Below are 27,483 nucleotides of genomic sequence, written 5' to 3' on the forward strand. Positions count from 1 at the left end.
TACTCTGAGGAAATAAAAAATCATATACATACACATATAGTTTAAGAAACAGAGTTAAAAGATTGAATAAAGAACATGCAATAATATTGCTTTTATTTTATCTAGTACAAAAAGTAATTTAAATATGATCATCTTTTTTTTGATTGATATATATATATATATATATATATATATATATATATTTCTCCTGAAATATATAAATTAAGTATCGGCAGGTGTACTATACGCACTTCCCGATTTAGGGAATTCTACGCGTCTGCATATTTCCGCCACTAACGACAATCTATAAATATATAATATAATAAATACGATATGTATGAGAAATAATATCGCTTGAACGTTATTAATATTTTTTTACCTGTTCAATGTAAATAGATGAAAACCACATGTAGTTCCACTCTTAATTACGTCCGTAATTATCCGTACGGTTAAGTCAATTATAAATTTTCTCATCGCTTGATCATCATCCTTTATTTGCACTAAATCATTTTTAATTTTAATAGGAATCTCGAGCATGCAGATATCCGCCATCTTTTCTAAACACTTGTAATCGGTTGGCGCGAGAATTCCGAGAAGGATTGGAATCTGAATTTCAATCTTTCGACAATCTCTCACGAAATCTATAAAAATTTGAGACTCGAAGCATATTTGCGTTATGATAAAATCTGCGCCCGCTTTTACCTAAAAATTTTTAATCGAAAAATTTTATTCGAAAAAATATGTATTTGTAATGTAAGAAAAAAATTATACGGCTGCAAAATATTATTGTGAATAAATATCGATTATTACTTTCGCCTTTAAATAATGCAAATCGAGTTCCTTTGAGAAAGATTTCGGGTGTATTTGTGGATAACCTGCCACACATATGCAAAACGTATCACCAAATTGTACCCTTATAAAAGCAATCAAATCCGCTGCGTACTTGAAGTCGTCGTCTTCCAATAACGAATTTGCATCTTCGATTCGCAAACAAATATAATGTATTTTTTTGACATATAATACTTGGGAAAGTAATAAAAAATCAAACTTCAAATATACATTTTATCGCAAGTCATTTAAGATATTACGTTGATTATGTTTTTTGACAAACAGAATATCTCGAATCGATCTAAGAGAACATATTGTAAAATATATATATATATATATATATATATATATATATATATATATATATATAAATTAAAATCTATAAAAATTAAAGATATATTTTAGAGAGAAAAAGAATTATTCTTTCGTAAATTTAGAATCTAGATTTTTGTTACATAAACGTTCGAGAGGATTGAAGAAATTAATGATGAAAAAATTACCTCCTTGTAGCGCGAATATATTAATTATTCCAAAGGTAAGGGCTTTTTTTAAAATACGAACGACTTCGTCACGCTTTAGACCCTTAGCTGCTAAATGTAAAAGAGTATTGGATGGAAAATTCTTTACCAAGTCCAAAGGCAAATAATTATTACTGCCAGAAGTTTCTTTGTTATGCCAGGTTAACGCGTAAAAAAGAGGCGAATACTTATCCATGTCCATCAGAAGCCTAATATATGTTACATACTTTTTTATTTAAATATGCATTGTATTTCCTGTCTTAATATTGTTTTACAGGAAAATAAAAATAAATATTCTTTATTAAGAGAATCTATAAGACTAATTATATAAACAATTTTAATAAAAAAATATCAAAAACACACAAGAACTTCACCTATTTAAAGTTTTAGATTAAAAAAAAAAAAGTTTGCTCTTATATTATTGTAATTTTTCTAATTACCAGATTATATTAGTATTATAATTGTATGGCTCCCCAGTTCCTTTTACTGTACAAACCTTTGGTAAAATGTTTTGGGTTTCCTCACAGAAACAATTTCGAAACTGTAGAATATCTCCCTTTTACTAATTTTATCTTTTATGGATTGTCGCAGATCCACAAATTGGAAGGGACAATTTTCAATGTGAGAACTGTGCGTAGAAGTATCTTCCTCACTCTCATTTCTATCAGCGTTATTCATCTCACGCGGATTCTTCTCAAACATGAGCTTTCTCATTATAGATAAACGATAATCGCGAATGGAAATGTTGATACTCTCATTCTTCGATCCATACTAACAGTTCGTTATCGAATTATGTAATGTATAGAGCAAATATATCTATAGTATAGTAATATATGCTATAGTGTAAGAATATTCAGTGTAAGAAATTTCTGATTGAAAAAAAAAAAGAAATATTATTAAATCTTCAGTGCTAAAAATGATTGTTACACATACATTTATTAATAATAAATGTGCAAAACAATAGAAATAAAATATCTGGCATTTATTTGGATACATGATTTTACTTTAACCTTGTAGTATATAGCTTGTTTTTAAAATAATACAAATCCAGTTTTGGAATGTTGAATGCCAATTTGTTAAAAAAAATTTTTTTTTAATTACTGCTTGATACCGCAAGTGGATCATTTTCAACAGTTAACTCAGTTTATATATATATATATATATATACAGGTTTCTCAAATAATATTTCTAATAAATTGTATATATCCCTTAATAAAAAAATTAATTGTACCCATAATTATGAGTTAATTTTTTCTCAAATACAATTCCCTGCAAACTTCTGTAATGGGTATATCAGAGACAGCTGATATTCCGCCTGGAATAGTCTCGGTTTTTCGCAGGGCGTATTTATCCGTGATGGTACATATATCATCGATATCCGGAGTTATTGACATATTGATAGCCGGATAAATCAGGAAGGCGAATGTAGCGAGGGCGGTCAGCGCCCATATGGGAATCGCGATCGCCCAATATTTTGACGGCCAGTAAGTCAGGCCGAAATAATCGTGCAGCACTTCGTCCGGCACCACCGTCCATATCACGTACAATAGAAAAACCATACTCGCGCCTATGTACATGGCGTATCCGTACACGGCTCTGGGACCGTAAGGCGCAGGAGTGTGCTCCATAATGCCTATGTGTCTTGTGTAACATTAAAAAAATATTATACATGTATATTAGTCTCGCAGTAATGACTGTATGTCGGTTCAGGTGGACCAAATTGTTGAATGGTTTCCGTGACTAGTAATAGACTATCGAAGAAAGCCCCAAGTCCTACACGTACTTTGCGTGCTTCTTTCCCACTGAATGATCTGCAAAGGAAATGGCAAATGTTAGCGACATATAATTATACAAAATTATTCTGCATACTTACACTTCCAGGATGTTATTTTTTAATACAAGTTTCTTTGTGACACCGCTTCTTGGTGGCTCTTCATCAACTCGGAGCGCTTGATACGCTACTTCTGCTTCTCGAACACTTGGGAAAGGCACAGACAGATCTCTATGCAGCGTTAAGGTTCCTAACTAAAGATAGTACAAATAAAGTAATAAGTCTTGCTACCGCAAGAAAATTCTTTGTAAAGTAAGGATACACTTTAAGATCACTCATGGCATTCTATAGACAGAAGACACTTATTGACCAAATTAAAATTTCCGTTCTGCTATTCTGCAAATATAAATTAAAACAATGTAAATATACTGTAATTATAAATATATTATAAATATACTATATAATACTCGAATTTCTAGAATACTCTATAAATATACTAATTAAATATTCTATATAAATTGATGTTAAACATATTCATGTTCGTATATATAAGATCTTAACTATATTAAAATGTAATTAAAAAAAAAAAAAGTTGATTTTTATTATAACCTAAAACTGACCACGAGATGAATTGACGTAACGTATAATCAATCGTATTTATCTAAATAATAATAAAATTATTTACGCAATAATTAACACGTTGAAAAAAAACGTGTTATAATTAGTCCCACAATATCGATGTTATAATCGACTTTACGTATGCGAGAGCGCGTATAGGCTGTAGGCGTTGCTGATATCGCAATTCAATTGTCACATACTGTTGTGTAATATAAACATTCCATTAGAGGAAAAGAATAAGAAACAAGAATAAGATTGCATTTATCGAATTTTGTTTCCGGAATCTCCTATGAGTGAGTAATACATTTTTCCAGATTTACTTTAGTCATTCCTGAACTTTGAATTCTTTCTTTGTTCTAGGTTACGATTCACAGCTGTGTTTATTTATCATTTGTCGTCATCACCTATTAGTATCCAATTACCTCTTTGTCAGCGACGATAGCGAATTAACAGTATGAAAAACATCGCGAACGTAACGTCGACAAAGTATTCACTACAGTTATGACATATAATTTATCACAAAATTATGTACAAAAGGATCTACAAGCTCTTATCCGTCAATTTAGTTAATTAGTATACAATAATGATTTTTTAATTATTTATTTTAACACAATCGTATGTTCTACATATGTGTTGAATATTATGGAGAGATAGAAATATTTTTTAAATGCAATATGGGATAAAATACATATTTATGCACGAAAGAATACAGTACAAAAATCAATGCTTTGTTATTTAATGATCAGAGATTTAATAGATTGAGTATTATTAATATTGAACGCATATGATAAGTAATTGAATAGTCAGAGGATTGAAAAAAGTATTAAATATGAATGGAGCGATGAGAGACTTGCCATGGGGTTTTCAAGCCTTAAAATATATGTGCAATGGTTGCTGCGAGCATCGTCGTGTCAATCGGATGATGTGGCACCAAGGAGGAATACTGGCGCTCACTTATTTAGCGTACACTTGTTACCATATGACTCGGAAGCCAATATCCGTAGTGAAGAGTGTCCTGACTCATAATTGCAGCAATTTGCCGCTACCTCCGAATATTCCAGTGAATGACAGCAATCGTGACACTTGGTGCGATTGGGCTCCGTTTGGTAAGAATAAATAAATGTAAATATGATGGATATTAAAATAAATATTGTATTGTAATTAATAGTTCAAAATATTTATCAGTATCCCCATTCATCATATTCTTATGTATTAGACTGACATCATCCAAAAATTATTTTTATAGATACTAAAGATGCACCAGCATTACTCGGCATGTTGGACTCGGCCTTCCTGTTCGCATATGCAGCGGCTATGTTTCTCAGGTGGATACTTTGAAGTGAACTTATTCACTTACCATAATGCAGAAATATTTTGTATAAAGATCTTCTTTTTTCTGTGCAGCGGATTTATAGCGGAGAGAGTAAATCTGCGATATTTCCTTTCCCTCGGTATGCTCGCGTCAGGCATATCATGCTACCTATTCGGAATCGCTAAATCCTACAATATCCACAGTCTATGGTATTTTATTGTCGTGCAGGTAAATATCAGATTGATAAAACATCGATGCCTACATTTTCATGTGGTTTTCTTCCTTTTTTTTTATGTAACAGGCAATAGGCGGAATCTTTCAAACTTCTGGTTGGCCCGGTGTGGTAACAGTTGTGGGAAATTGGTTCGGAAAAGGGAAGCGCGGCTTGATCTTCGGAGTGTGGAACTCTCATACATCTTTAGGAAATATATTAGGCACTTTAATCGCGGCCGCATACGTCGAATCCGATTGGAGTCTGAGTTTCATAGTGCCCGGAGTGATAATGGGTACGATAGGATTTCTCCTCTTTCTGTTCTTAGTGCCAAATCCTGTCGACATAGGATATAGTCCGCCCGCCTCTGTCGGATATCGGAAAATCGAAACGAATAGTTCGGATGATGATCAGGCCGATGTAGGTTCCGATTCTCATAGTATCGGCGAGGATGTAAGTCACTTCTGATAATATATTCTTGTCTTTTCATTCAGTAAATACCACACATATAACACGTTGTTGTCCTTTCTAAGTTTAGTAGAAATTGTAAAATTTTAGCGTAACAGTTGTTAATTAACACCAGTAATAGCATGTTTATTAAATTACAAGCATGTTTTTCCATTGTAAATGTTCCTGGAATTGTACCTGCTATTTTTCTTCCAATCTTTGTAGTTTTTCACTAATAGTGAGATAAATATTTGATTATTTTTAGTAGAGTTATAGTTTGCACTACCCATAATAAATAATCATCTGCTGTGTACTTCTACCTAGCGTGTCATCTATCGCTGTGTCTACCGTGAACAACTGTCTGCCAACGTAAGTGCATGCCACTCTTCAATAGTTAATATTACATTCTCAAATACTTCAAGTATTGTGTAAATAATGCATGTATTATGTTATGCATATTTAATTTATTTGCAACTCTTAAGGCGTGCAAAAATATGTAACATGCAGCAATATAATATGTATTAGCGTAAAATTTACCAACATTACAATTTCTTTCGACTAAAATGTATGTGTGTGTATACGTGTATAGATTATTATACATAAATAATATGTATATAATTTATATATGTTTTTGAAAGCATTTGGCCAATATACGATCCGAGACCAGTCCTATGCTATCAGGACACCGTCGTATGCATTATGCACCTCGTGATAACGCGATCGGATTCATAGGAGCTATAAAGATACCCGGTGTCATCGAATATTCCTTATCTTTGTTCTTCGCGAAACTCGTTAGCTATACATTCCTCTACTGGTTACCATTGTACATTGAAGCTTCAAGTTGGTATCATAAAAATATTATTCTTCAATTAGCAATGTAATTTCATGTTATAATTCTTTTGGATTTTTTCGTAGCTTCGTATGGTGCAACTGCTAGTGCGACATTGTCGATACTATTCGACGTCGGCGGTATAGCAGGCGCTATAGCAGCCGGTGTTCTCTCAGATTTCAGCGGCATGAGTGCCCTGACGTGCGTCGCGATGTTTGGATTCGCATGTCCCGCGGTAAATATGGTTTTATTTGCAAACAATGACAGAGTGAATAGTGAAATGATAGCAAAAATTTTGCAAAAGACTCCTATAAAACCAAAGCCTAAGCAATTTTACCACATTCTTTTAAATACCACACAATATTAATCTTATACTATAGCAATGCATGCTGTAGTATTAGCTAAAAATATAAACTGAAAGATTAATTTATTTGCTTAACTTTCTAGTTTTATTAAATCACTAAAATTTAACACGCGCGCTCTGATTTCACTAAACACTATAGTACACAATATAATTGTAAACACAAACATAAAACTAATTTTTTTAATACATGTGATATTCCACAGTTATTTTTATACAATTATGTTGGGAACATCAATCTAGGCGTCAACATAGTATTACTACTAATAGCAGGAGTATTAGTAAATGGTCCTTATGCATTGATAACGACCGCTGTGTCAGCCGAATTAGGAACTCATCCTAACTTAGGAGACAATTCAAAAGCATTAGCTACAGTGACTGCCATCATTGACGGAACTGGCAGCATTGGTGCTGCAGTTGGTCCGCTATTGGCGGGTTTAGTATCTCGATGGGCTAAATGGAACAATGTGTTTCACATGCTTATGTCTGCGGACTTATTAGCCCTATTGGTAAGTCTATTTGCCCTTGTATGAAAATGAATTTTTGTTACATAAGTAACATACTTATTGTATTTTATCGTGTTTCAGTTTTTGTCCAGATTAGTTTATCGTGAAGTAAGATTGTACATACAAAGACGAAGAGTTATACAAATTTAGACTCTGAAACAAAATTTGTTAAAACAAATTGGTGTAACGTAAGTGTAGAAGTACGCGACTTCAAGCGTATTTCGATCTGCATACGTATAATCTCGCTCGTATTCTCTTAAAAGTGCATAAAAATGTACAGCATTCCCAAGCATATCCAAAATTGAAACATACAATTGAAATGTACGAAAAATAATGATGTATTTTTTTATAGTATTTTGTTGCAACTGCGCTGTTGCAATATATGTAAATGTGAATCATTTAAAAAAAAAAAAAAAAAAATATATAATTACGCTACTAGTTTAAATTGGAGATCTTTTTAAGATCGATATTTTTTAATAATCATATATATGTGCTATAAAAAATGCTTTCTTTTTACTATATATAGAATATAAAATGTTGCGTGAATTTACAATTATAATTATTGCGCAAAACTAATATACAATAATAATTTAATATACATGTTTATAATAAATTATTGCATACCAACAAAATACTGGCATTAAAATCAAGGAATTCCAGTAGGAATTATGTAGCTGATAGCATCGGCAAAGTCACCCCACACAGCTCTTTGAGTTTGAAATGTAATTATCCAAGCTACTAAAGCGGCTGTCCAAATAGTCGCTCCTATAGCGGAGAAAATTACATCTAAAAGAAATATAAATCCACATCATTATAAGAAGAGAAAATATATCTTACGCAGAATATACATTATTAAAATTAATTGATACCAACATTTCTTAATTTGCTTCTGTTCCTCGTAAGGTGATGCAATAAAAGCCTCTTTTAAGAACCAAATTGCATTCACAGCCCATAGAAATGGCAGTAGTGCGAAACCAGCTGTAACAAAGAAAACGCTGATAAGAACAACAGACTTTTTTTTAGCTGCACTGTTACTCTCTACATTTTAAGTAAATATACATTCAACATTTGGAGAGAAAGAAAAAAAAATATTAAGCAAACATAAGATTAAAATTATATAATCTCAAATTTGATAAATTTTCAAAAGCCGTCACGAACACATTGTAATATTAATGTTAATTACATACCACGAAAATACCATTTACAAAGATGTAACTTTTTTTCGTTTGATATTTTCGCCAAATCCATCTCGTTAGAGATCTTGATGTCTCCTAACCTATGCTTCTATCACACAGGTTTCTCGATGCCACCTTGAGTCACTGTATCTCCCCTGGCTTTTCAATGAGATGCTAATTAATCACATAGAGTCGTGTATCACAATATTATTTCTAAACTGCGCTCATATAAACTACTCGAATAAATCAAAGGAAAAAAAAAAACATGAATGACAGATTTAAGCACTTCGTCGCGCTCCCAAGATGGCGTCGTGGCTGCGTTCATAGACATAGAATATAGAATACATAGATTGCTCCTATTGTACATTGTATTACCACCGTAAATGAAAAATAGCCGTTGGAATGAAAAAAGATAGAAATATTTAATAGGTATATCGTTCTTTCCTAATAAGCATAGGTAGGTTCACGCCCTTCTACCTTTAATAAAAAGAAGGAGAAATATATATTTCTACGTCTACGATCGGCTTCTTCGCCGTCTTAGAAAGAGATATAACGCGCCAAATATCTCTATCTCTTTCGTCGCGTCGTTACCACTTTACGAGCGATCTACACGTCCCTATATCTATGGACGCGCTCGTTGGCGCTAGATGGTGTCACGTGACTTGGATCACGTGATCGGAGGACGCCCGAGTCCCCGCTCGGGTCGCCCTGTGTCGCCCAGGCCAGCCATTTTGGTACGGTAATATGGCGTCGCCGCCGGAGATTAATATGGCGTCCTCGGACATAATAACCGAAGTGGAGATTCAACCGGATATCCAGGAGGTCGAGATAGAGGCGATACCGGTGGAGATACCGTGCGAGACCGTGGAGACGACGATCGAGGGCGAGGACGGGCAGCCGATGATAGCGCTGCAGCCTCTACCGGAGCCGGGGCGCGAGGAAATCATACTGCAGACGCAAGAGGAAATTGTCGGTGGTGACTCGCTCAGCGTGTACGATCAGATCCCGGTGCCGGAGAACGACATTTATGTCGAGTCGAGCCCCGGGCCGTCCCGCAAGGCCGCAAAGAAGGCGCGCAAGAGCGGTGGCACGCGTTTCCGCGCGTCCGATCACGCGATCTTCGGCGAGATGGCTACGGAAACCAAGGCTAGAAAGTGGGAGCAGAAGCAGGTGCAGATCAAGACGCTCGAGGGCGAGTTCTCGGTAACGATGTGGGCGTCCGGCACGGACGACGGTGAGTATCCAATGTTCGGGCGTTCCTTTAGGCATTTATTTTTTTTCTCTCTCTTTTTTTTTACGTCTTTTGCTCCGCGTTCTTATAGAGGATCTTTCTCTCTCTCGCTCTCTCCTTCTCTGTTCCTCGCGCTTCTCCCGGTTGTCGCGTTGTATCCACGGGCGGATACGCACTTCCGGTACGATGCTCAGATCGATACTGCGTCGCTCGCTGCTCGCGCGATCGTCGAGTGAAAAATCGTCGACTCGGGATCCCGTCGTTCGCGCGTACGACCGGCTTGACAGATCGGGTTGTTTGTTTTGATCATCCGAACGCCATTATGCTCGCTACGGGGGCAGCCATATTTTGAAAATGGCCTCTTTTACGGCGACGAGCTGCCCGCCGTCGAGCAATGGCGGACTCATCCGCGAGCGACGCCGCCGGACTCGTCCGACGATCCGTCGACGTCGTCCCGTGAGTGTCATATCAATATTTCGTCTTTGAAGGAAAGAGAGAGAGGGAGTTGCGTTTTATTGGAAAAAAATATGCCGTAAATTTCGACAGTTCGAAGCGCACGGATACGAAACAAGTCCGGGCAAAGTACGAGAGCAACGCTTCGACTTCTGACGTCACGAGGGATCCATGCTGCACCGCGACGTATATACCGGGTGCGCTAAAGCTTGAGGCGCGTTGATGACATTGGTACAGTTTGAACAACTGAAATGATTGACACTTTGTTAATTTTTACTCCCTGTTTGCGTTATTGTAAAGAAAAAAATCGTGTGTGTTGTTTGTTGGATAAAAAGTTTTGAAGTAAATTATTGTCTTGTAATTCTTGGGTGAAAATCTGGGGTGTCGCTGAAGACACATGGTAATGTAGCGGGTGTCCCGTTATGCTCAGCGCGTAAATTCCTTTATCTTATCCGATATTATACGTCGTAATGAAAAATATATATATATATATATTTTTTTTTTTAAGTTTGTACGATAAAAAGAAAACATGGAAAAATAATATTAAAATATATCTAAGTTTTATATTTTATAATTTCGAATTTGACAAATTTGTCACTTCGATTTCTAAGAGATAAGAATAAATTTCAAACGTCACGAAGATACATTTTCTCCTACGAAATTTATCCTGCTTTCTTTTCTTTATATCAAAAGATAATTATGGAAATATATATAACTAAAGAAAGAAATGATAGTAACAGAAAAATTAAAAGATTCCTACAGCTTTCGTTTATTTGTTACTGTTAAAGATAACGTTCTCTTAGAATCTGATTTGGATGTTCCAGACGAAGGTTCGAATCCAGAACCGGATCCGGACTTCACGGAGTACATGACAGGCAAGACCAGTGCCAAGTTCAATTCAAACAGCTCGGTCTCGGACGGGATGCCGGGATTGGATCTCTCGGATCCGAAACAGCTGGCTGAATTTGCACGACCCGGTCACAAGCTGAAGGTACGCAAGCCGCAAGTGGTGGACGGCGTGGAGCGTACGATCGCCTGTCCGCACAAGGGATGCACAAAGATGTTCCGGGACAACAGCGCAATGCGCAAGCATCTGCATACGCACGGGCCCCGGGTGCACGTATGCGCCGAGTGCGGCAAGGCGTTCGTCGAAAGTTCCAAACTCAAACGGCACCAATTGGTGCATACGGGCGAGAAACCGTTTCAGTGTACGTTCGAGGGATGCGGGAAGAGGTTCAGTCTCGACTTTAATCTACGCACGCACGTGAGAATTCATACCGGCGACCGGCCGTACGTCTGTCCCTTCGACGGATGCAGTAAAAAGTTCGCGCAATCGACGAACCTCAAATCCCATATATTGACTCACGCGAAAGCCAAGTAAGTCATCGTCTCGTCATACAAAATTTGATACAAGACAAGAAAAAGATGTGAAAACGTTTTAAAATTTTTGTTTCGAAGAATTATTCGAAAGGATCTAAAATTTAAAGTAAAAAAAAAAGAAGAAATTTCATTATCTGACGGAATGTTATCTTGTCGAATGATTCCAGGTCACGGAACGCGATTGGGAGACAAGTACAACAAATTCAACTTCAGCAGCCTCAATATGTCCAAGTTGAAGTTGCAGATGTGGACAATCAACAGTTCATTGTCTACGCCGATTAGCCCCCTTAAATATTGATCTCGTGTATCCTTCACTACTGAACACTATTACTGAAATATCGTAATCATTAATTATTAATCTAAACAGTGTAAATATTTTCACGATACGTGCAAACGATGTCATCGCGAGTGACACAGGCAGACAAGTAACTGCCCTAAGAGAATTAATGGACGGATTGATTAATGAAATAATACCTCCGTGCTTAGATACGAATTATTTGAAAAATATCTGAAGCACTATATATATATATATATGACATCGCAAAAAAGGAGAACGGGCAAATAAAGTTAAGTTACATTACTTAAAAAAGAAAGAAAATATATATATATATATAAATATAATGTACCTTCTATAAGGTAACGCAAGCTAGACTGTGACGCGCACTGCTCAATTTCTTGTGAACAAAACGAAATCGAGTGCGCTCGCATAACACATACATAACACATACACACATATACACAAACACTCGACTGTATATATCTATAAATATATATAAGTACAATTAAAATATTGTATACAGTATATTTTGGAGAAATTCAGATGAGAATAAACCACGAAGATGCATCTTTTTCCGTCGGACTCAATTGTACCATCTTAGTAATACTTACGACTTTTACATTGTATAATGCTAAAACTCGTTGATAGAAGTTATTAAAGAAGTGGAAAGAAACTACGCGTGTGTATAACGTGTATTTAAAAAAAAAAACCGTAAATATCACGCGCAATGTTTCTAACGAATAAAAATTTGGTACTGTTTTGCTATCGTCGACTAAACTGTAAAGATATCGCGATGTTTAATATAGATATAAAAAAATTACGTATATGTAAAACAGGAATAATACATGTAATAAAGATATGTCAGTGCATATCCGTGATATTTGCGAAAACATTGTAATGCATGCACGCACATCGATTGATCTAATGATTTCAAAGATGCTTGAAATTTCGAATAAGAAGCAATATATAGTTATGGATAGATTTAATATTGATTATATAGAATAACAATTGTGTCGAGCGAATCTTTCATTGATCATAATTATTTCCATATCAATTTTTTATGTACGCGACATATACTTATGATCCAATACGTATATACTAATCTGCACATATTAAATTAGGCGAAATTTGGATAATTTATTTAAATCCTGTAAAGTTTATGGATTCTCTTTTAAAAAGAAAAAAAAAAGAATTTTTATTTTACAGTTAGATAAATATATATATATATATGATTCTTATAATAATAATCTGTTTATATTCTCCTGTATAATCGTTTTTTTATAAAAAAAAGAATTGATTTTTTAAGTTATTTAGCATTTGATATAAATCTATTCTACCAATAAACTATCATTTCTATTTATTTGTTCTTTTAACATTTCATTATATATTATACTTCTATATAATATATAACTATATATTATACTTTTCTTTCCTTTTTCTATTTTCTTTGTGTGATATAAGCAACTATGTTTTAATGTATTATATTTTTATATATCGTGCAGTCTATGTTTAATTAGTAAATATTAATGAAAAAACTGAAGTAAATGTAATAATTGCTCCAAAATGTGCGGCTTAAGTTTAAGATAAAAATTCGGATAACTACTCGACACGGACGAAATGTTAATTGTTACTTATTTTCTAGAAAAATATTCAGTAACGATGTGTGCGATTATAACAATGTTTTTCGTCAAAGATCACTCGTAATATATTCAATATACATACATATATATATATATATATATATATATACATATGTGTGTACACAACTATGTTTATGTATGTATATGTATGTACATTTTTCGTTAAATTTATAAATATATAACTCTGTATTGTTTTTTCACGATATATTTAAGTTCGATAATTTATATATGAAAATATAGCAAAACACGAAATATATATATATATTTCTATGCTTATATTTTATTTGTTTCTGTCATTATCGCACAAAGGGAACTGTATTCGTTCATCATTTCGGGATTGCTTAATTAACTAACAAGAAGTTCATTACACAGCACTGAAGAATACTAATTCTAGTATCGAGATTACGCGTGTGTATATATATATACATATATATCAATAGGACAAAAATATTTTGCCCGGCACACACAAGAAGACAACGTTATTAACATCCGGTCTCTCCGTTAAATCAGGGTATCAGTATGTTCGGAATGAATATTCGTATAAATATAATTTTCTACAATTAGTATCTTCCAGATCGACCGTCCCTACCTTTGTCGTCTCGCTTCCGGCGATCCTTGGATCTCGATCGTCTGTCACGCGATCGCGATCTGCGCTTACGATCTCGGCCGCGCGATCGTGATCGTGATCTAGATCGTCCCCTGCCGCTCTTCTTACGACTATACAGATAGCGACGCAGTTCGCGCGAGATGGGCTTCAAATGCATAAAGTTGCAAAATCCAGATCGCGTGCATTCTCTGAAAGAATGAAAGAAAGATATTCAATTTTATTCTTTGTCATAAAAGTTTGTATAGGTAAGAGATTTATATATGTGTTTTATATACGTACCCCATTTCATATTGACGACAACAAGCTTCTCTAAAATCTGTTACTGGAGAAAGTTCAGCATAAACAGGTCTACCACCAAACCAGCGGTTGTTCAAGTCATTTACAGCTCTTTCTGCATCTTCTTCTCTGCGAAACTTGATATAAACATTGCCCACTAAGTGATCACCGAGATTGTCACACACATTCATTTCTTCAATCTCACCATACTTGTCTTCACATTCAACAAAAACATCTTCGAAAAAGTTGTCATAATGTTCTTGCATTTCTTCATCTGACACATTTGCAACCACTGGAAAAAAAATTAAATAATTTCCTTACTCAATTTAAAGAGTTTAATATAATATAAAGATTTGTACAAAAATCGACAATATCAAATTGAGTTAAATTTGTAGAATTGTAATTAACTTACAATGGGAGCCATCCGCGCTCTTGGCAGAATTTTGAGGATTCACATACAGATTTTGTAGCAAACATGTCTAAAAAAAAAAAAAAAAAAAAAAAATACGATTTATTTAAATATTAATATTAAAGAAACATTCTTAAAAATATTAGTCGCAATTAAATAAAATTTATATTTCATTGCAGAGAAATAACACATAAAAAATTAGTTAAGAATTCAATAACTACTAGTACATATATAGGTTAGAATTAACTCTAAGTTAAGAAGTTAGATAATACTAATTATATTTAATGATCTACACACCTGGCTGAATGTGGGCTTGTTGTGAATACGCGAGCACCTGTCACCATGACGGCAGGCGCCAATTTTGAAGTAAAAAGAGCAATTTACTCTGAAAAAAGAAAAAAACAGGTTAGAAAAGTTTGCTCTCGGTTGCTTTCTTTTTTTCTCTCTCACACACGCACAACTTGTAAAACTTGTTTGCTCAATACAATCTCCTTACTTGTCTTTCTCAGTTCCGAAGATAGACGCTAGATATTCCGCCATGACTTACGTCACAACGTTTTAAAATTTTAATTACTCCTTCCTCGAAATAATCAAAAATTGCCGGCAGTGACTCCGCATGCACATACATCTATATATTAGTTCACTGGTTGACTGGTTGCCAGGAAGAGAACTCACCCCTCACAAAATGGCGGCAATTATATACCCATAGATAAAAAACTACAAGATTAGCCTTCAGTGAAAAAAACGGTCAATCCGAAAATTACCCATGAATGCTGAAAAACAATATGGCTGCTACTAGCCACCAATCGGAAAGTACGATAAAAATTATTATTACTATCGATAGCTGTCGTTGGACGTTTTTCAGCAAGGTACACAAATGACACAGTGTACTACACATTATCACGCGATTGACTATCAAATACAGAATTTTAAATTTCTTCATTTGACAACCAATCATGTAATAATGTGTCATCTGTGTACCTTGCTGGAAAACGTCCATTATGTGCGAGATATTGTGTTCTATCTTATTTCATTATATCTATGCTCTAAGCGAAATTTAACTTAAAAATTTATTGAAAGTAATCTATTCTTTTAACATAGTTTTAAAGATATAATTAATCGAGAAATATATTCAAAACTTCATTTAGAATAATTCTCATCGCGTTTGGAAAATAATAATTTAGCAAAATACATGAATTTGTAATATATTTCTTATCCTTTTAAAAAATTTCATCTCGCGCGAGACAAATATTTTGCTATTATATATTAATTAAATATATACTTTATAAATATTTTTATATAATTTTATTATAAACTGGTCTTGTATGCGTTTTACAAATTCGATTTTCGTTATGATAGAATAATATTAACAGCTCATACGCAAAAGATAACTTTCTCTCTTTTTTTTAAATACAATATATATCTCATTATAAACGATTTTCTTTGAGATGATTATCTTTTTAGTCCCTAGTTTAATCACAAAAAATAAAATTGGGCGAAAAATCTTAAAAAAATAACTTATTTATACTTATCATAGATAGATATATATACACATTTCAAATCGAGTATTTGTAAAAGATATTAAAAGCTAAAATTGTACTCAAATATAAATCACCTTTTAGAATTTTTGCTTTTTGGAATTTATCGTTGGTTACAGTTTTTTTTTATACAATCTATACACATCAAAGATATAATACGGGTAAAAACGCCTGTATTTGCGCTTCTATGCAATGATTTTACAATGAGAGTGATATTTTGTGACACATATGATATTTCGTATAATCAAAAACGATTATCATTTAATGAGTATTGATAACGATGCGGTAATGATTGATGGTAACATTACAATTGAATATTGTGTCCATCTCATATGAATGCATATAACAATTATATAAAAAGAAAAATAAATCGTTAAGAAATATATAAAAACAAAATTATTTATATATTTTTGAAAAGATAATAAATTTCGCGTTTATACAATATGTAAAATGCAAATGCACCGTTTGACTTCTTACATATAACATTCTGTAAAAGGACATTCTCCAAAAAACACGCAATATTAATTATATCCAGATAATTTTATATCCAGTAAATTTATAGCTTATAATACTGACGAGAAAAAAAAACTGGACTTTTTAAAATATAAGTATTGTACTTCTATGTTATAATGGTATAATTTGATTTATGTAAAATAAAGATCAGATATATGTATATGACAAATAGAGAAATATTTCCATGAAAAGAACTCTTCATACGCAACACTGTATTACAAATCGAAAAAGAATTTAATATTATGATGTCAGACTTCTCATTCTCGCAGTCTCAAATCTATAAATAATCACCTTACACTTACATACTTGTAGGATATTTCAGCTTTCGCTTCCAGTAAGAACGTCGGTGATTAAATACTTTCCGAATACTTTCATGGTGCTGGTCATCACAGAAACAGAGATTGGAATAAAATTTGCTCGGTGTATTTTGATACGGGATGCCATGAGGCACTAAGAGAATGTATTTTCACAAATCATAATCAGAAGGTATGAAGTTATGACTAGCATAAACTGGCTAAGATTAGAGAAACTATATGAATCAGCAATTTCGCTTCTTTTTTTTCTTTGCATACAATTCGCAGACAAGTTCTCCAAGTTGTATGAGTGAATTACGAATAACGGTTATATACTATTTTGATGCATAATATGAGAATCTATAAGAAATAAAAATAAAAAATATGCATATAGATTGTTTAGTACATGAAAAATTTAACGTATTCTTGCCGAATAAAGCTATTCATTCGCTCGAGTTATGACGTGTCATTTGCGTTTGCTTTCATATTGTATCTCTCTATTCTCTCACATTTTGTTAAAGTAAGAATCATTTCTAAACTGATAAGAGAAACTGTGATAGATCAGCCACAGAGTATTTTTCCATTGCGTTTTCTTGATGCTTTCTAAATAAAATTGTCGCGATGAATTAAATAATACATATATAATCGTAAAAATTAACAGATCAGTAACAAGATTTTCTATTATTACTGTGGAAGTAATTTAAAACGAATACAAGTTAATTCCAAGTAATGTGCGTGAGATATAATTTTTTATGGAATTGAAAAATGGTCATGTCTGGACATGTTTTTCAGCAGATTGTTATACAATGTCAATTAAAATACAGCTTTTATAAAATAAGACAATACAAAATATTTTTAAAATACATATATAAATCATTTTTTTTTATCTTCTCCATTAAAATTGACAACAAAATTCATCTGGGACACTTTGGTTTATAAATACATTCTGCGTATCTTGAAATATCGCTGAATAAAAACATCAAGAAATATGTTCAGTGTAATTTATGTACACTTTATCGATTATTTGATTCGCTCAATGTGGATGACGATGAAAGAGAAGCGAATATTTCAAGACACAGAATATTTCAAAACACAAAACTAACCTCAGTAAAATATTTTTTTCTTTTGCTAAACTCGATAAACATAAATTTTAGCGCGTTCGGCAATTCTCTTGTTAATTATATCAAATTAATATAATATCTTTTCCTCTAATAATCGTTTTATATTATACGTAAGTTTCAACACTTCCGCAATTTTTCTTCCTATTTATATCTCTTCTTTTATACTTTCCTCTTTCGTTTAAAGCATTTTGTAAATATATATAATTATAGATATATATAATTTTAGCAATGTATTGATCCTATTAGATGACACTAATTATGTAATGGACATTGTATCACATTAATTTCAATTTTTTTTTAATGATTCGTATGTTGATACTGCTGCTCTTCACAGTGTGTATCTGCCCCCCACTTTTCTATGAAGCCCCTTATATAATATCGATTAGTATTCGATCTTACTATTGGAACAGGGCTTAAATCTTGTTTCCTTTGTAAAATATTAAACTATTTGCGATGAATGCAATGCGATGAAAAAAACAGATTAATGTACGAACCATAATGATAATTTACATATTGGCGGAACTATGTAACTATTATTTAGCAAGATAAATATAACTTACGTTCCACCAGTATGTATAATCTCAGCGGACGACACAAACGAAATATCTAAGGAAAATTATTACGTATTGTGATGTGTAAATCGACATTTGTGCTCCCAGCCAAACTTTGATTGTATTGGAGAAAATAAATTTTCTGCGTTACCAGACATTGAGAACTCCTAGTGCCGCATCCTGAAAATATATCCAAAAAAGAAAAATAAAAAAATGATATAATAAACTTATACCAAAGACTCATAATAATTTATACAAAGAAATCAATTTAACAATAAATAATTTATAAATAATCGTACCTCAAACAAAAACTAGCGATGCTGTATTAACATCTCTTATTTCCACGGCGCCGATATTTACGATTTTTTCTGTTCAAGGAAAAATCATAATAATAATTTGCACCACATATTCTCTAACAATAATGTACAATATCTTTTAATAATAATTTACAAAAATAAGTACATACCTGATCTTGTTCGGAGAGGGAACTGATGGGACATGTTCCGCGATAACGGGTAGCTCGGATATGAAGTTTTGAGACGGACGTAAAACACCTGCAGTTCGCAGCGACAATCTCCAAATTAATTTCTGTTTATGAGTTTTGTTTGTTTGCTCCTGAGCGTTATATTTACCCAATATGGTGCTCACCGCTCCGTGAGTGGAGCGGAAACTCTCCTCTGAAATCTGATAAAACATAAACTAATGAGAATCAATAAATAAATTATTTGATATAAGACAGGACTGTCTTTTCGAAAATGTTCTTGCTTATCTCGTTTTGTTTCTTATTTTTTACCTCACTTCAAGAACTTTTATTCATTCAAATAATTCTAATTTTAATAAAAGGTAAACAAGGATTGTTTTTTGTATCATACAATTTATTTAGATATTTATATCTTTTATTGAAAAAAAAAGATAGATTTGCACTCTATGATGAATCTGAGTATATAATGATTGTTTACCATATTCAAAATATTAATAATCTTATGCATATGTAAGAGATAAATAATGAACTTAAAAATACGAAAAAAATTTAGTGTTGATATTTACTTTGCATCTCTCTCGAAGTTCTGCAGCAAACTGCATAAGTTCATCTCTTAGCCTCTGATATGGCGGTGGGATGGGTGCGTTATGCGATAGATTATTGACAGTGGCGTCTGTGTTCGTATTCATCAATCGATTAACAGCGGCATCCAAGTAACTGCAGAGTAATATCAAAGCCACCTCGGACGGTCTAAGGCTCGCGCAATTGCCGTCGCAAGCCACCATTTCTAATCTGAGAATCAATTCGGATTCCTAAAACGAAACAAACAATGCACCTTTTAAATATGAAATTTAACAAGTTTAGCGCGGTCACAATTTACATATCGAGGAGAAAAAAGTTTATTTTCAAGTTTTAATAAAGACATATTTTTTAATAAAATTAGTGTAGACTCAAAACCACGCCGAATTTTACTTAATGTTTAATATTTCGAGGATCGTAACGCTTGTTTTTATCATCTAATAAATAATTGGAAAGATGATGATGATTACTTACGTTGGTGATATTGGCATACACGTCGCCGAGTTGCAATTGTCTCGCCACAGCGTGGAACATATTGTTGAACAGCCGTAGAAAGGTCAGCGCGGTGATGGGTCGAGTACCGGGTACCCGCTCTAATTTATCCCGTATCTTATCCGACATGCGCTTCAAATCGTCGGCAGTACATCTACACTGTGAGATCGAAACTACGTGATCGGCGTCGAGGGGTTGCATCTGTTGAACAGCGGCCGTGTAAAAGGCGGATACGCTGATGCAAGCCATGTACTTCTGCTTCGCCCTCACTCTCGTCAAGAAACAATCCATTAGATTGATCGCCATGAAGAATACATCCGATGACAGGTCATACATCACTTTCAGGCATCTTAGTATGTAAGCGGATTTATCTCGAGCGGCGATACTTATCTCGTCCTATAACATATAGATAATAATGTTCATAACTAATTATTAATTGTTAATGCTATTAATAATCTGAATAATTTTTATAAAATTTTTCCCGCTATATAAAATAACGATAATGGCAACTATAAATTTTGTCATAGCAAGAATTTAGTTCTCTTGCAATATTTTGCTGAAGATAATAAAATTTTAATTACATATTTTCTTCGTCAATTGTCAGGTGTAAAGGCGACTTTTACCTGCATCGTGATAGGTAATTCATCGAGATTCGGCTGAAATTTAACCTCCTGGACGAGGTTCAAGACTAGGTCCTCTTGCAATTGTTCGAGGGATGGGATTGCATCCGGTACAGGCAAGCCCGATGTGTCCATTCCTGCGGTATGTGACATCGCAACAGCTAACTACACCGACGATTCGACTAACATAAGACACTTGACAGCTAAAGATGTAGTATAGCTGATGAGAAGAATCACACAAAACAAGAATGACGCAGCTGGCTAGCCTTGTATCTGTAAAACATCATACAAAAATATCGTTAATTTCATAGATATCATGACAAATAAAAAGATTTATATTTTGGGAAAAATATTATTATTAACTTCACATGATATCATCTTCTATACGACTCAAAACTTAACTTGAATCTGAAGTAGATTATCTGTCAACGAGCATAAGATACTTCAAAAGAAATAAAGCTAGAGAGTAGTAAAGCTAGAATTTTTATCGCATTTAACTTTCAATTTTTTTGAAATTCCATTTCTATCCGATAAAAATATTTCAGAAGCTTCAAATGATTCTCGTTATTAATCCAAGTCACACGCGCACGGCGATTTTATATTACACAAAGATACGTTTTACCATCACGCCTACGTCACTAAAATAACCGTGCGTCACGCGGGAACAGATTGATGATTATGCAAGATCGACCGAGTTTTTTTTTCTTTTTTTTTTCTTTTAGCGTAACTGGTCATATAGACGACATACAGAAAATATTACGTGCTTCTTCATGCACATCGACCCGATTGGAAAGAGAGAGTTTCAAGAATGCACGATCCTCTGGTGAAGCATGTACCTCGACTCCTCTTTCACTCTCGTGATCATCTCCAGACGTAACAATGCGAAAGAATCGAAATATAAATACAAAACAATTTAAACAAGAAAAAGAAAGAACGAGAAACCGGCTTCACGATCGACGTTAAAGTACACTTTCAAAAGCGAGGACAAAGATTGTATTGTGAAACATATATTCAAATGACTCTTGCCAGAAGAATCTATATGATGATATTTCTAAATCCGATATTTTATATGTATAATAATAAAGTCGATGCCCATACACATACACACACACACATATACACACATGTTTACAATCTAATAAAATTTTTCTATAAAAATACTTCGGGGTATATATAACACCATAATTTTACTGCAACTTAAATACATTATTATCACAATATTGTATTTTTTCTCTGATTTAAATAAATTTAAAGAAAATTTACACGAGATCGAGTCGAGTAAGTATCTGAAAAATACAGCAATTGAATTTAGATATTAATTAAATAATAATTAATTATTTAAATATTAATTATTTTAATATTTATTCAAATACAGCAATTGAATTTAATATATATGGTGGTTGATATAAGATAAAACATAATTCTCAAATTAAAAGTTAAAGGCATAATTTTTAAATTAAGCGAAATTTTAGATGTTTATCGGCAATTTTATGTGATCTGACATCATGACGAAGTTTCGTCTATCGACGAGAAATATGTATATTATCGCCGAAAATATATTTGCGTCAGAATCATCAATTGTGGTTTCATGGTCACGCATTGACTGTTGATCGCGAATCGAATGAGAGAGACAATGAAATAATGATTTTTTTTTTTTTTTTTTTAAACAAACATTCGAAGCGATAAAAGCAAAGAACAGCGAGATTTAAGCGCTGCAAACAAAAGTGAAATGTCGGAAACAAATTTTGTTGAAATATTTCTTTGTCGAATATAAGATTGTTTAATGTATGCTACACGTATCCGCATTTTTATCTCTTCTCCGATATAGCGTCGACATATGATAACTGTTGATTAAAAAAAACGAAAGAAAAACATGTTTTTAATTTCTTAAAATGAGAGAAAAAGAGAGAATGCTCTGAACATCACAGTCTTCTTTATATACAAATCGCGTATTCGTTCAATTAAATATCAATTTCCTTTTAATCGAAGCTCGATTGCCAGGTTAAACGCTAATCGCTTAATTAATTTTTTCCAGATCACTGATCAAAAAATCGAAATACACGAAATTTCGTCAGAATTCTTATACAAACAAATCGAAATTATATTAGTTAGAGAATTATTTTTATTATTTTGATTATTTCTTTTAAGATATACGATAAAAATTTTAATATTATTAGGGTAATTTGTGCACTCCATATAATATAATGCGATTTTATTCCAAGGTTCTATTACATGGCGCACACGAATGTGCGACAAGGTTTTAGCAATGCATTCTGATGCAATATTGAAAATCTCTTGTCTCTAAAAATTAATTTTTTGTTATAATAATAAAAATTATTTCTGCTCACATTACTGATGATTCTGTGTGATTTGTATGATTTCGATAATTTAATTGAACGTCGTGTTAATTTAATGAATTTCACGTCGCGAAATTGATAATTTTTTTCAGCTATTTCCGTTTCGATATCTTTGCATTCGCGTTTATTCTCGAAGAAATCTTGGTATACCGTCGAGAATGTTCGAGTCGTCAGTGTGATAACATCTCAACTTAAAAAAAAACTTTACAATAAATGATAATGAGAGCCGAAACATACACACAATGATATATTATCGTAAAAAATAAAAGTTTGAAATTATGATTTAAAGAATGAGAAACAAAATATATATATCTTATAAATCGATAAAATATATATCAATGTACACGCAATTAAATAATTTTTAAACATTAATGTCTCTCTGCCCCATCCGTTCATTGCAAAATATAATAGATATATTAAACAATTTATTTTTTAAATTTTTATATTGAACATTGTCTTCCAGAACTGTCTTATTTTAGAATATTATCGTGATTTATCACTCGAATTGATTGGCCTTCTTGTCGCAAGAAGAATGAAAGACTCGGACATTCTCGACGGTATACGAAGATTCCTTCGACGAAATAGAATAAACGCGAATGCAAAGATATTGAAAGATAGCTAAACAAAATTATCAATTCCGCGCCGCGAAGTTCATACTTTAACACGATGTTCAATTAAGTTATCAAAATCAAACAAATATACAAGATCATCGATAATATGAGCTGTAATAATTTTTATTATTATTATAACGAAAAGCGTGTTAAATATATTCTCCAAAAGAGACGAACGAAGAATATTATTAAAAATATCATTCCGTAATGTTCGTAGAAAGAATTCGCGGTTTTCTCTCAAGCCGATGTATTAGAATCGCGTGTATGTGAATTTAGAAAAAATCTTACGTGTTATCCTGCGTGTGAGATAAACGAACCATAATATAAAGTATATTTCCCACGTAAAACGAAGTGCAACGGGACAGGAACTTGGCGGGAAAACGGCGCGTAATGATCCCGCGATTCGTTCCCAACAAGTACAAAAGTGCATACGACTACTTACGCTACTTCACTTATGGAAATGCAGAGGAGGTCAGAGAAAACAATCGTATATCACAGAGAAGTATGTATGCGGTATCTCGTAGAACAAAGGCATGCATATACGTGCGCGACTACCAAGGCACGTTGAGAGAGCGGCTGACGCAACACGTTGAGAACTGTCAAACTCGCGGCTTGGCTTTCATCGATGCACTTTCGCGCGCCGATGTGTTCGTTGTTCGATAAATAAAAGAAGGAAAATATAAATGCGTTTCTTTCTTTCTCTCTCTCTCTCTCTCTCTATAGAGATTTCTGATCTCTAGAAAATTATGTTTTACTCAACACTTTTTTCTCTCCCCGCGTAAAATGTCTGGAATTTTTTAAATCTTGATGACTCGAAACCGTTGAAGGGAGACTTACGTTTGGCGGGAAAACTCGCGGACTACGCAGATGTATGCACGTGTATATATACGCGCAGTACGCATATATATGTATTTACAAATGCAAATTTTCGCGCATGTAGAGGCACCTCCGCGAGTAGCAGAAAAACGTGGTTTACGCGAGACTAACCTATCCTGCGCGTAGGAGTGAGATTGACAGACTGACCGATCCGAGTAAATTTTACGTCACGCGTGACACGAGTAACGGCCGGGAGCACCGAAGACGGTCGAGCATGGCGAAAACGCCCGAACACACGAAATACGTCACATACACAAACAGTTCGTGTATTCATGCGAAAATGTTGCAGTCTTTATTCCCCTCGCGCCATAAAACTCGCTTCTCGAGCAGCTTTCAGAAAGCGAGTACATTGTCTCCGTATCTCTCCGAGGATAAATAAACGCATATATAAGAATGGAGATAAAATTGAACAGTGATTAATTAATACATCACTGAGATACATACGTTAACATTGCCGAAACGCCAGCAGTGACTGTTTAAGCATAGACGCAAATTAGATAGACAATGGACTCTATTGTTGAATTTATATCAGCGTATTACTGCGGATAATCTAACATTCTACTGTAGATCTAGACAAAGTTCTCGCGAAGCAACTTCACACTCGGCTTCGAAAATATTTCTTTATCTGCTTCTGAACGAACATGAATCATTCGTGAAATATGTGATAGAAACTTGTAATTCGATTAGAAGGCGGCATGTGAAGGAAGGAGGTTTAAAAATTCATATTTCTTTCAAAAGAATGAGACAACTATCCAAAACTATTCCGAAACTTATACCTATATAATGCTTAAAAGAAAAGATGTCAATATATTATATCAAAATCAAAGTTTAAAAAAAAATGAATTTAATGAATATAAATATTAGAATCGTATTTTTTTTTTTTTTTATAAAATACATAAAAAATTATTATACGAAGTATTTTATATTAAATAGAAAATATTATGTAAAACCGCACATTTTTATATCTTAAATGATATTAAAAAGTTTAATGTGCGATATAAAATTTAATTTTACTAAGATAATAATTGTCAGATCAATTTTTTTTTTTTTTTTTAGGTAACGCAATAAAAATGTGAACTTTGTAGCATTATAATATGCACAGAATTTTTATACATCAAATAAAACATTTTATATTATAGAAGGTTAAAGGTTACGTCATCACTGTATACACAACGAGAGTTCAATGTACCCGGATTCAACGCAGTGTACAGACGTAAATGTTTATCGATCTCTTCCTACGTTACAAGATATGTAATGTATTTGCTAAATACCGACTAACGATAAGCAAATATTGTGAATTATATATATATATATCAATTGAATACACATTATATAATAAATAAATCAAATAATAAAGATAAATAATAATTGCAGGAATAATAATAAAATAAATAATAAAGGTTCTTATATAAGTCATAATAAGCCATAAACCATATATAGTTAAACAGCGATGACTATTAACACCATTTTACGAGTATTATTATGATACGACTGTGAATTTTATCGTCGCAGTCATCGCGTTTATTTTTACCCGTTAATCATAACAGTTCCACGTGACCTTTCCACAAGTGTCATTTACCACTTAACAATAGATAAATGTCGCGAAAGGGAAAGATATTAATTAACTTAGAATTAATCGTAAAAATCCGACGAAGATTGTTTCACGCTAATCGCGTCACACGCTTGCTTTATCTCTCCCTTTATCTAAATTCGCGAAAATCAATATCAATAACGCGCGACAGAAAAAAAAAAAAACAAGTTTATCGCAACCCGAAAGATATTTTTGATACTGGTCATCTTGTACGCGATACCGTGTTATTATTTGCCCCCCCCCCCCCCCCCTTCATTTCCTTCTCTCTTGTAACTCGTGAATTTTAAATGTCATCTTGGAAATGACAGTAAAACGCATATCAATATAAGTGTAACGCTATCGGTAATTTTTTTTTTTTTTTTTTTTGAACGAATTTGAATGGAACGATCTTTTTATGACACATGACGCAACTCCATCATTACACAAAGAATAAATGCAAGGTAAAATAATATTCGATTAGAATTAAAAATAATTTACTTTATAAATTTTCGGCTGCATTCTTTTCATGTTCGAAAGACAATGAGTGCGTATATTTGAACGTTAAAGATAAAAGAAAGGAAAAATAGAGACTGCGAGAAAAATGCGCGCAATGAAAACCTTCAATTGACCGAAACATTCTTCGTAGCTCGAGATTGACTCTTTTACATTGTTCATAACATCGAGAACGAAACGCAGTTAAATTGACGATAAAAGATCACTCACCCGGATGCGTCCGAAACGCCTTCGCGTCAACGAATCATCCAATCTTGGCCTGCGTCTTGTTTCTCGGGGTCCAAGAGGATAAACAGAAACCGAACAAAGATACTGTCCAAACTGATCCTGGATCGGAGCTGTTGATGGTCGGTCGAACAATAAAAAACCTTCCCTTCCCCCTCCCCCTTCCCTTTTTTATTACGCCACCGATACAGCTGATCGTTGAGCGCCAACGCGCTTCCACGAAAGTTTCGTGTGGCGGGAAATTCAAACTTCAACTTTTCAAAAGAGAAATTTTTCTTTTTTTTCATAAGCTTATCATATGTTAATTTTACTATT

The 27,483-nt window shown here is 33.4% G+C and overlaps 8 protein-coding genes across 13 annotated transcripts; 2 read left to right on the forward strand and 6 right to left on the reverse strand.

Moving 5' to 3' along the window:
* Window positions 1-162: 162 nt before the first annotated feature.
* Window positions 163-2,210, reverse strand: LOC138936029 (methylenetetrahydrofolate reductase (NADPH)). Its single transcript, XM_070301067.1, has 5 exons — window positions 1,822-2,210; window positions 1,308-1,534; window positions 790-956; window positions 359-681; window positions 163-283 (listed from the first exon to the last, which is right to left on the reverse strand). Exons 1-5 carry the CDS (start codon window positions 2,037-2,039, stop codon window positions 202-204), a joined length of 1,017 nt encoding a protein of 338 aa, XP_070157168.1. The 5' UTR covers window positions 2,040-2,210; the 3' UTR covers window positions 163-201.
* A 78-nt stretch (window positions 2,211-2,288) lies between these two features.
* Pig-p (phosphatidylinositol glycan anchor biosynthesis class P) lies at window positions 2,289-2,953 on the reverse strand. Its single transcript, XM_070301072.1, has one exon. It carries the CDS (start codon window positions 2,951-2,953, stop codon window positions 2,570-2,572), a length of 384 nt encoding a protein of 127 aa, XP_070157173.1. The 3' UTR covers window positions 2,289-2,569.
* Window positions 2,954-2,988: 35 nt separating this feature from the next.
* On the reverse strand, window positions 2,989-3,492 carry LOC138936034 (EKC/KEOPS complex subunit LAGE3-like). The gene is made up of 3 exons (XM_070301075.1): window positions 3,419-3,492; window positions 3,199-3,327; window positions 2,989-3,136 (listed from the first exon to the last, which is right to left on the reverse strand). Exons 1-3 carry the CDS (start codon window positions 3,433-3,435, stop codon window positions 2,989-2,991), a joined length of 294 nt encoding a protein of 97 aa, XP_070157176.1. The 5' UTR covers window positions 3,436-3,492.
* A 278-nt stretch (window positions 3,493-3,770) lies between these two features.
* Window positions 3,771-8,232, forward strand: Mfs16 (major facilitator superfamily transporter 16). 4 transcript variants are annotated; one of them, XM_070301059.1, is made up of 10 exons: window positions 3,778-4,007; window positions 4,075-4,820; window positions 4,961-5,039; window positions 5,119-5,254; window positions 5,328-5,690; window positions 6,009-6,053; window positions 6,323-6,524; window positions 6,600-6,748; window positions 7,081-7,383; window positions 7,462-8,232. In XM_070301059.1, exons 2-10 carry the CDS (start codon window positions 4,544-4,546, stop codon window positions 7,528-7,530), a joined length of 1,623 nt encoding a protein of 540 aa, XP_070157160.1. In that variant the 5' UTR covers window positions 3,778-4,007; window positions 4,075-4,543; the 3' UTR covers window positions 7,531-8,232. The 4 variants fall into 4 exon arrangements, with proteins under 4 accessions (XP_070157163.1, XP_070157160.1, XP_070157162.1 ...); XM_070301062.1 differs by lacking the exon at window positions 7,462-8,232 and having other exon boundaries at window positions 3,771-4,007; window positions 7,081-7,452; XM_070301061.1 differs by lacking the exon at window positions 6,009-6,053 and having other exon boundaries at window positions 3,781-4,007.
* Window positions 8,027-9,784, reverse strand: Pen-2 (presenilin enhancer). Its single transcript, XM_070301073.1, has 3 exons — window positions 8,568-9,784; window positions 8,254-8,358; window positions 8,027-8,166 (listed from the first exon to the last, which is right to left on the reverse strand). Exons 1-3 carry the CDS (start codon window positions 8,626-8,628, stop codon window positions 8,027-8,029), a joined length of 306 nt encoding a protein of 101 aa, XP_070157174.1. The 5' UTR covers window positions 8,629-9,784.
* On the forward strand, window positions 9,255-13,037 carry LOC138936028 (transcriptional repressor protein YY1). Its single transcript, XM_070301066.1, has 3 exons — window positions 9,255-9,789; window positions 11,064-11,616; window positions 11,787-13,037. Exons 1-3 carry the CDS (start codon window positions 9,300-9,302, stop codon window positions 11,899-11,901), a joined length of 1,158 nt encoding a protein of 385 aa, XP_070157167.1. The 5' UTR covers window positions 9,255-9,299; the 3' UTR covers window positions 11,902-13,037.
* A 313-nt stretch (window positions 13,038-13,350) lies between these two features.
* Window positions 13,351-15,501, reverse strand: U2af38 (U2 small nuclear riboprotein auxiliary factor 38). The gene is made up of 5 exons (XM_070301068.1): window positions 15,325-15,501; window positions 15,126-15,213; window positions 14,832-14,898; window positions 14,423-14,711; window positions 13,351-14,331 (listed from the first exon to the last, which is right to left on the reverse strand). Exons 1-5 carry the CDS (start codon window positions 15,366-15,368, stop codon window positions 14,097-14,099), a joined length of 723 nt encoding a protein of 240 aa, XP_070157169.1. The 5' UTR covers window positions 15,369-15,501; the 3' UTR covers window positions 13,351-14,096.
* A 688-nt stretch (window positions 15,502-16,189) lies between these two features.
* Window positions 16,190-27,437, reverse strand: Cycg (cyclin G). Of its 3 annotated transcripts, none has more exons than XM_070301485.1 (7): window positions 27,154-27,437; window positions 21,020-21,289; window positions 20,379-20,792; window positions 19,892-20,137; window positions 19,311-19,528; window positions 19,144-19,212; window positions 16,190-19,024 (listed from the first exon to the last, which is right to left on the reverse strand). In XM_070301485.1, exons 2-6 carry the CDS (start codon window positions 21,167-21,169, stop codon window positions 19,170-19,172), a joined length of 1,071 nt encoding a protein of 356 aa, XP_070157586.1. In that variant the 5' UTR covers window positions 21,170-21,289; window positions 27,154-27,437; the 3' UTR covers window positions 16,190-19,024; window positions 19,144-19,169. The 3 variants fall into 3 exon arrangements, with proteins under 3 accessions (XP_070157586.1, XP_070157588.1, XP_070157587.1); XM_070301487.1 differs by lacking the exon at window positions 27,154-27,437 and adding an exon at window positions 24,822-25,308; XM_070301486.1 differs by lacking the exon at window positions 27,154-27,437 and adding an exon at window positions 24,427-24,804.
* Between the last annotated feature and the right edge of the window lie 46 nt (window positions 27,438-27,483).

Source organism: Polyergus mexicanus, unplaced genomic scaffold, assembly GCF_030449975.1.
Source record: "Polyergus mexicanus isolate NDT 795.1 unplaced genomic scaffold, iyPolMexi1.0 SCAF_9, whole genome shotgun sequence".
Lineage (NCBI taxonomy): Eukaryota > Metazoa > Arthropoda > Insecta > Hymenoptera > Formicidae > Polyergus > Polyergus mexicanus.